This window comes from Python bivittatus, unplaced genomic scaffold (genome assembly GCF_059951505.1).
Source record: "Python bivittatus isolate LINGU-HERP-01145 unplaced genomic scaffold, Pbiv_v1 ctg000160_np1212, whole genome shotgun sequence".
NCBI classification, from domain to species: domain Eukaryota; kingdom Metazoa; phylum Chordata; class Lepidosauria; order Squamata; family Pythonidae; genus Python; species Python bivittatus.
In genome coordinates, this window is record NW_028277076.1 from 4,569,647 (window position 1) to 4,578,113 (window position 8,467).

Genomic DNA, 8,467 nt, shown 5'->3' on the forward strand with positions numbered 1-8,467 from the left:
GCAGCAGACATTGCAAGGAATCCAAGAACAGTACTTTATTGTTATAGGGTATAACAACAGAATCTTGAAAGTCTGTCAGCATCCCTCTGCCTTTCGTACCCAACCAAGTCAAGGTGGGATTGAGTTTCCTTCTCAAGTCATCCTATCCCAGGACTAAGTTATTTTCCCTTAACAGCTCCTGATCCCTCCGTTAAGATTATTTCCACACAGGAACATATGAAAGAGAGTCACAAGACCGTGAGGGTCATCCTCCAGCTTTCACAGTGGGATTCAGCCTTTCTCCAACACCAAATCCTTCTAGACATAGAGATCCACATGTTCATCCTGGTCCTTCATGTGCATAATCTATCTTTAGTTCATATTACAAAGAGCACAACATTCAGACAAGAAGTTGAAGACGTTTTACATAAATTTAATTAATCTGACAATCTTACTTCATCTTTAAAAGGGGTCATTCTACATGATGCTTACATGCACGACAAAGGGAAGTCAACAGGTATCAAAAAGGAATATTTCAAAGCCGAAATATACACAAAAGGCAGTAGTCTGAAGAAAATGGGGTCAAAAATCAGATTGCAAATACCAACAGACTCTGTCTCAGTTCAAGAGGTACTTTATAAATTAATCCAAAGCAGAACAGAAGAAAAACACATTTTTGCACATAGGGAAACTACTCAAACTTTACTACAACCACGGACTCGTCTATTGTTGGAGATACTTTCCTGCTTCCCAAATTAGTTAAGTAGTAAGCCACCAATGCATTTAACTCCCATAAAGCTGAGCTGGAATATGCATATTGGACTCTGGTCCTTCATGTTGAACTTTCTATGCAACCTATTTAAAACCATACCATGTTTAGAGCTTGATGTATAAGAAATGTAACAGTGCTGTGTCCTAACTGAACCATGGAAGAAGTATCTTGTCTGTATATATATATTTACTAACCCTTGAAGGCACTGGAAGGTTCTTTTGAGGAGATGGCTGGGATTAAAGGGGCCCTGGGAAGTGAAGGGAGCATAATTTTTCCTTTCCTGGGGTTGAGACTGAGAGCTGGAGGATGGACTAAGAGAAGAGAGATGAAGGCTGAGAGAAGAGTGGATAATAATGCTTCCTTTGTAAAATGGAGATGTGTTTAGCCTTTTATGAGAGCGAGAGAGAGAGAGAGGCTTTATTCTTTCTTCTACTTGCTTTTAAGGACCTGGATTAGATCATCTTATTTGTTCCCTACATAAAGTTGTGCGGATGAATATTTATATCATGGCATTTAGAACTGCAGAAAGGCAATACTCGGTGCTCATCTGATGAACTATGAGTCACTCTGAGCACAATCTTAGGAAAATGGTGTTTTCTATGTTCCAAAGGAGTCTCACTTAAGGGTAACCACCTTTCTCTCAGAGGGTGGATTTTAAGTACTGTAAAATGGTGGCATTCATGCTTCCCATCAGGAAAGTACCTAGAAGATCTCCATACTTCAACCCAACTTCCTGCCATTTCAAAGCCAAAAAATAAGAAAGCCATACCAAGCTAATTCCTTCCACACTTTCTTTTTCCTCCCTACAAACCAACAGGTCAACCCCCTTCCAGAAGTCCAGGACCCTCAGTTACCCTTGGAATTACTGGAGAGTAGCTAAAAATTATGTCATCTGAAGTTACTCAGCTCCTTCCACAGCAGTAGTTGAGACAGCCTTAACGTAATATGGCCCCTCGCGCATGTAAGCCCTCAGTCTTAAATAATGCTGATTTCCAAATATTTCTGCAGCGGTCTTTGAGTTAACCAAGGCCTTGACAAGTTCATATTTGGCCTCCTTAGAAGCTTTGTCTGGTTCCACTGATCTGTCCACGATGTATTCCACAAAGCCAGGGCTGGCCAACAGCTTCTGCTGGGCCCAAGGTTGATTAGCAATGGCCTAGGGTACAAGGCAGATTTTGTTAAGAGTCTTACATCCATACTCCTTCGGTTTAAAAAATGTTTACATTTAGTCTAATGTATTTAGCCTGACGTGAAAGGTAATAAAACTATAGTAGATCAACAAGGGGAAGTATGCAAAATGTTCAGGGTAAACATGTCTCAACTTCAGAACGCAGCTACAGGGAAAGAACGTTTCAGCCTCGAAATGTTTCACATGCTTCTACTGACAAGTACGCCCCACCTCCCAAAGGCATCTCATGAGAAAAGACTCTTACAGTGAAGACTCTCAAGGCACCACAGTGGAGATCAGGGAATGGCTGAGTGCTGATGCTCCTGAAGAGTACCAAAGGCTCGTTGGACAGAGAGGAGAACCAAGATTCTGTCACCCGGAGAAGGTCTTCTGTCTGCTGGTCAGGCTGTATGCAAGAGAGTAGGGGGTGAGGTTGCAAATGCCCCTGATCCATCATTTTTCTTGAAAGTTTGGAACAAAGCATCCAACGCCCGCTTTTGATTGCTTTCAGCACCTAAGATCACCATGTGAAATTGAAGAATATACTTCTGGGAACCTGATGTTTCATTTTGACCCGATGCTTCACGAGTGTAGAATGTACATTTACAATATCTATTCAAAAGGCTCTAGAAAGTGACATTCTGTTGCAAAAATGACCCAAGCCTGCAGCTTTCAAATCTGCCTTGCATGTGTTTGGAAGAAGGATGAAAGAGGTTCTGTTCATAAAGGTAGTCCTTGAGTTGTGACAGCAATCGGGACCAGAATTTCTGTCGCTAAGCGATGCGGTCATAAAGCGCAACGCCACGTGACTGCATCGCTTAGCAACGGCAATCCTTGCAGTCCCTGTTGCCGTTGTTAAGCGAGGATTGTGGGCCACTAAGCAAACACCTCCTCGCAACTTCCTGCTGGCTTCCAGCAACCAAAGTCAGTGGGGAAGCTAGCAAGAAGCTGCAAGTCCCTGGTGCCTCGCAAGCAGACTGTCAGGCAGGTACGTGGCTGCTGCTGGGTGGAATAGGGAGCGAGGGGCGCGCGGGTGGCCAAGGAGGCGCAGTGCGAGTGCAGCGGGGCTTGGGGTGGCTGCTGCTGGGTGGGGGAGGCTGCACAAGTGGCCGGGGAGGGCGCATGAGGGTATGCGGGTAGCCAGGGAGGTGCAGCGTCAATGCAGTGCAGGGGAGGCAAGTTGGTTGCATATAACTTACTTGCAAGTACAGCAGAGATGAAACGGCATCCAGACATCGGATTCTCATCTCAGTTGGAGCGTTCTTTATTTGATGCCCAATTCTGTTTAGCACATGATGGAACCGACTCCCTGAAAATCAAAGCAAGCTGTTCTTGGCTATGCAGGTATAGCACTTCCTCCCTCTTGCCCTGTAACCAGACTCATAATTGCACAAACACACACGCACAATGGACAGACCTGTCTTCTGGAGCACCAACTTGCCCTCCACATTTGACCCCAAGATCCCAATCGTGTCTACTGCCACGCCAAACAAGGTTGGGTCTTGGCCTTCAGCCATGTTGAACACCTTCTCCACAAAGGCAGGATACTGCTCACAAATTTGCTGGGGGCTGTCCACGATCGCCAGGTTGCCAAAAAATTTAACAAAACCTGCCAAGACAGCCACGTGTCAACAGAGAAAGGAGATTATCGCTACTTGAAGCATCATCATACAGCTGCTTTGATCAACATGGCACCCACCAGATGCACCACGTCAATCACTATCTTTTCCCCGTCTGACTTATAAAGACATTGAGAAGATACAAAGTGAGCTGAAGGTGGGCGGAACCAAAAGCTTTCCTCCAAGTTTCTTGGGGGAACTGCCAGATTTCAATCTTATAAATACAGGAAGCAAGTTATTCCTAAAACAGAACTAGGTCCCCTCTGTTCAGGACAAGCTTTTACGTCTGCTATCCCCTATGCAGAAAACAGACATGAACAAATATTCCAAACTGGGATTGAGAAAGAGGGCATGAAACAAACTGAGGATCCGAAGGCTCACAGAACATGAAGCAGCCCCCTTGCTGAAGGCCAAGTAGGTTTGGGCCCAATGGGAGACCCACTTGAGAGCCTCCAGCATATACCAAGAAAAGCAGGCCATATAGGTATTGTATCAATCTAACTACGGTCAAGACTGCAAAAAGCCACCTGCAATCACCTGGCAGGTAGAAGCCGGAGAAAGGATCTGAGTCAGCCCCAATGATTATATTGGAAATCTTGTCAATGATGCCTTGCTGGGCAAGATATTGTCGTCCATGCTGAGTGTGGGCCAGTGAGGTCACCATCTCTATGCAGGTAGCTCTGTTTTAAAACAAACAAACAGACCACTTCAGAGAGACATTCAATATTCCTTTTAATGCTCCAGGAAACTCCACCTGCAGCAAAACCCTAATTTACTCTTCTTAACAATCAAGTCTTCCCCTATTTGGGTAAGATAGACTGGTGGTAAGAAACAGCACAGGTTTTCTCCAGGACAGAAATCTGCACTGCACGGCTCGCTAAAGGACTCGCAAGCACTACCGAAAGCCAGGATCCCTGAACAGGGAGGTCAGAGGCACCATTCACGTAAAGATTTTTGGGGCAATGGAAGTGAGGAGGGGCAAACCATGGAAGCCAAGACTCATGTTTTTGTAGGGTTGCAATGGGGAGAAAATAGCCAATGTATCTGTACAGAGGATGGTGTTCATCCCCTCCTCTAAGAAAGCACTGGAACCAAACTATGAATTGGGCCAGAGACTGACAAAAGATAGCAAGCAGAATTGAGACACAGGCATTCATTTCCAAGCAGCTAAGTTAGTAAGGATACCCCCAAGGCCTGTTGGCAACAAAACTAGAACAATCCCATTCACGTCGAGGCCCATCCCATTAGGTACCTGACGAGCACATCATTTCCAGTCAGTTCTCCAATCATTTCTGATATTAAACCGCTGTTCACGCAGTAGTTCAGAGAATCCACCGATGTCGAGGAAATACTGACCACTAGCTAACACAAGCGCACACAAGACAGGAATCTGAGAAACATATCTTTAACAGCATTTCTGCCACAATAGGCAGCCTACCCCCACCACGCCCCCAGATTTGTAGGTCAGACTTGCGGAGAGTTATTGAATTAAGAAAGTCAGCAAACACAGATATGTTAAGCCATCAAGAGGTGTGCTCCGTTTATTCCCCTTTAAAATGAAAAAAACCTACTTACTCCCAAGGATTTCTGTTATTGCTGTGCTCCATATAGCCTTCAGAACGCCAGATCAATCCATTTAAAGGAATTTCATGCTGGCCTCCATCTATACATCCACTCTTACCAAATTCTGTTTCCAATGTACCCTCTCCCCTTAATCTTCAAATTACATGATACCACTAATTTTATTCGACTTGGAACTTATACCTACTCCAGCCAGCCACAATAGGCATTCAGTTTCTAAATCCCCAAATCACATCATTCACCTGACAGGTAAAGAAATGCATTTCTACCCTCTATCCGCTAGACTCCAAAGGAAAGCGGAACTCTTGCCTCATACACGCGATAACGTATGACATCGCTCTTCGCCATGACATTTTTTAAGTCAATCAGCAAGTTCCCCGCCAGCAAAACTTCCAAGCCCTCAGGTGTTTGCGCTATCCTGGATAGTGATTTGATGGCCTAAGAAAACAAAAATTGTCAATGAAAACAGGAGAAGCAGACCTATGCATATGTTGGGGTGTGGAGACCCTGAATCAGTAAAAGGTGCAGAAGTTGCATAGAATGAATACAGAACTCTTTCTCTCCACCTCTGCAGGTTACGAAGAAAGATATAACCATTCTCAAAAAAATATCTTCTGGAAAGAAGAATGCCTTCATACAATGAGGTTGTACAGTACAGTACATTGGGGATTTTAATTGACCCTTGACAAGCAAGGGAGTCAGAGGCCTAAACATAGAGAAATGTACACATTTGCCAATAGAAAAACCCAAGAAATAAATAGTTTCTACTACAGTTCTGAGGATGGAAGCTAGTGCATAACTGGATGGATCCATTTTCTTTCTATAAGATTCTGTGTGGAAATCCCACAGGTGGTATTTGAAAGTTCTACATTTTGGGTTTCAAAAGCAAAAATAGGGAAGCTGGTACCCCCAGATGTTTTGCAGTACAGTTTCCATTACTTCAGACCACATGGCTACCAGTAATGGATTGGGGGGGGGGGGCTTCGAGTGTTTACTCCTGGACAAGTCCCTGCAGTTTTCTTGGCAAGATTTCAGAAGTGGTTTGCCATTGCCTTCTTCCCAGGGCTGAGAGAGAGTGACTGGCCCAACAGATTATGAGATTTATAAAGTCCAAAGCTTCTGGAATGCATTAGATGGCCTCCGCCCCGCCCCGCCCCACAGCAATCATCAGATCACAAACACTGACCTCTTTTGCCACGGCTATTTTCTCTGCAGCAATGCAATAGACAATTTGCCTCAATAATTCAGGAGTGTTAAGGATTTCTCTAATAGCGACAGGATCTTCAACTACTCTTCCAACCTAGAGGTTCAACACAGTTTGGAGTCATTGGACAGTTTCCAACTTCTATTCTTCTTCTATTCTTACTTTTGTCCTTTAAGGCTCATTCTTAGCTGTCCTTTCTGCTATTTTCTACTGCATTGTGGTTTCATAAATGGAAAGTTTAAAAACAATTACTCGAAGCATTTGCATTCCACTTACTTGCCAAGATTCTTAAGGCGATTACTGTAATTAGACACAAATGGCATTCAAAGACAGGCAAAATTAATATACAGTATGCCTCCTCCAGTGTTAAATGTTTCAGATGCTTACAGTGCATACATGTCAACAGAGAAATGCATGGCAGGACAGGATCTCATTCTTAACCCCTTGATGAGATTACAAGGCATTTAACCAGCTAAACTGCAGCACGTACTTGGGAGATGGTTAGGATTTTGACTGAATCATCGGGGTGGAAGAGTCCCTTCTGAAGTTCTTCCCCGAAGTTTTGGATTACATCCAAGGGATCCATGACTTGCAGGAATCTCTCCAAGATAGACGCGCATAAAGAGATCTGCTCACTGCTTTGCAAGGGAAAGGAAAACCCAGCAGCTTGCTAGTGAAATAAGGAACGGCTCTGACACAGGGCAAATCAATCCAAAATACGTGCACTCGCTCCTCTATGGTCCTGCCCTTGTGCAAAATTCTTGAAAGCCCAAACTCTCCACCGTCAGACACCCATCGTCAACGAAGAACTAATTGTTCACAACGACCAGAAGCTTCTCTCCCCCCACCCCGCCCACGACTCTCCATGCAAACTAACCACACCCCCTCCACAACCTTGCACAAGCACTCACCAGCAACTGCATAACTTACGGGCAGCATTTAATCAGAGTCACCAGTTTCCCACCCTGTGGTTGCCCTCTCTTACCATGATTAGGGTCATTTCAAGCCTTCCCCCTTTATAATGCAACATTTTGAGGAAAGGCGGGGAGAGGAGCGACTAGAGACCAGGAGGCATAAGGCTTGCAACTAAAAAAGCTAAACTAAATAGTCACACACATAGAAATACGTAAACCCCTATTTTATATGTGCACGCACACGCACATTCATGCACACAAAGTCAGACTTTAAGGCTGGTCCTGAGATTGGTCCCAGCTCCCCAATGAGGACTAGCCCCTTGGCGAAAGGGACTCAAATCCGCCCTTACCTATCCCCGCGGGCCATGAGGACGAAGAGCCCAGCCAAGGGGAAGCCAGGGCCTCGCTCGCGGAGGGCGCCGGGGGGCAGGGCCTGCACGGCCACCCGCAGGGCCCGCAGCTCCTCCAGCGGCTCCTCCAGCCTAGCGATCCGCCTCAGCAGCGCCAGCGCGGCCTCCACCTCGCCCGCCGCCATCTTGGAAGGGGAGGGGCCGTCTCGCGAGACTCCAGCAAGGGAGGCGGAGCGAAAGGCGCCCTTCGCGTCCGTAAGACTGCGCAGGCGCGGGGCCGCCTTCATTGTTGCGACGGTGGCGGTCACGCCGGCGCTGCGGCTGCTGATTGGATGGAGAAGCCGGGCGGGAGGTGGGAGGAGGAGGAGGAGGCCCCACCTACTCCCAAGAGGATGACCCTGCGCGGATGAAAGGATGAAACCACATTTCCGTGTTTCCCAATGAAACCCCTATGCGGGGCTAACGTGACGCCTCTCGCTGCCGAGAAGCCTTTTAAAAATTAAAAAAAAAATTGTCCCAGCCAGAATGTATTAGCAAGCCTCTGACACATGCCTGTAAGTTCAAGGGCTGCCGCGCGTGCACTTTGGGGTCTCTACCCCGCTTCCTCCGGGTTCAGTTTTTTACCCCAAATGAAGGGTTGCGTCACTCTTTCTATACCTCTATAACTCTCAGCTGTGTTTTGAAAAGTCACCTCCTAAATCAAGTGGGCTCAAAGCTTAAGGGAAATCGGACGCTTGATCCAGTTTCAGCCCCAGTGAGTCTCTATTTAGCCAGGGACTAAAGCTCAAGCCAAGGGCAGATAAAGTCAAAAGCAGGAGGAGGAGAACAGTGCCTCTGAGCATGTCTAAACTTTTGTCCTTTCTTCCCCTCCTGCCCCCAT

General features: G+C 46.1%; 1 protein-coding gene across 2 annotated transcripts; it reads right to left on the reverse strand.

The window, feature by feature from the left end:
* Window positions 1-20: 20 nt before the first annotated feature.
* PSMD5 (proteasome 26S subunit, non-ATPase 5) lies at window positions 21-7,794 on the reverse strand. Of its 2 annotated transcripts, none has more exons than XM_007421472.3 (10): window positions 7,588-7,794; window positions 6,814-6,958; window positions 6,306-6,419; window positions 5,429-5,557; window positions 4,791-4,900; window positions 4,076-4,218; window positions 3,337-3,528; window positions 3,119-3,228; window positions 2,185-2,325; window positions 21-1,907 (listed from the first exon to the last, which is right to left on the reverse strand). In XM_007421472.3, the coding sequence occupies exons 1-10, from the start codon at window positions 7,770-7,772 to the stop codon at window positions 1,650-1,652; spliced, it is 1,527 nt and encodes a 508-aa protein (XP_007421534.2). In that variant the 5' UTR covers window positions 7,773-7,794; the 3' UTR covers window positions 21-1,649. The 2 variants fall into 2 exon arrangements, with proteins under 2 accessions (XP_007421534.2, XP_007421533.2); XM_007421471.3 differs by having other exon boundaries at window positions 6,814-6,961.
* Between the last annotated feature and the right edge of the window lie 673 nt (window positions 7,795-8,467).

Excerpts from the sequence above, each read along its gene's own strand:
- PSMD5 (XM_007421471.3), bottom strand. The coding sequence starts at position 7,772 with ATGGCGGCGGGCGAGGTGGAGGCCGCGCTGGCGCTGCTGAGGCGGATC. Across the intron at positions 6,962-7,587 it reads CTCATGGCCCGCGGGGATAG|CAGTGAGCAGATCTCTTTAT; the intron begins GTAAGGGCGGAT and ends TCCCTTGCAAAG. Across the intron at positions 2,326-3,118 it reads CATCTCTGCTGTACTTGCAA|CCTGACCAGCAGACAGAAGA; the intron begins GTAAGTTATATG and ends TCTTGCATACAG.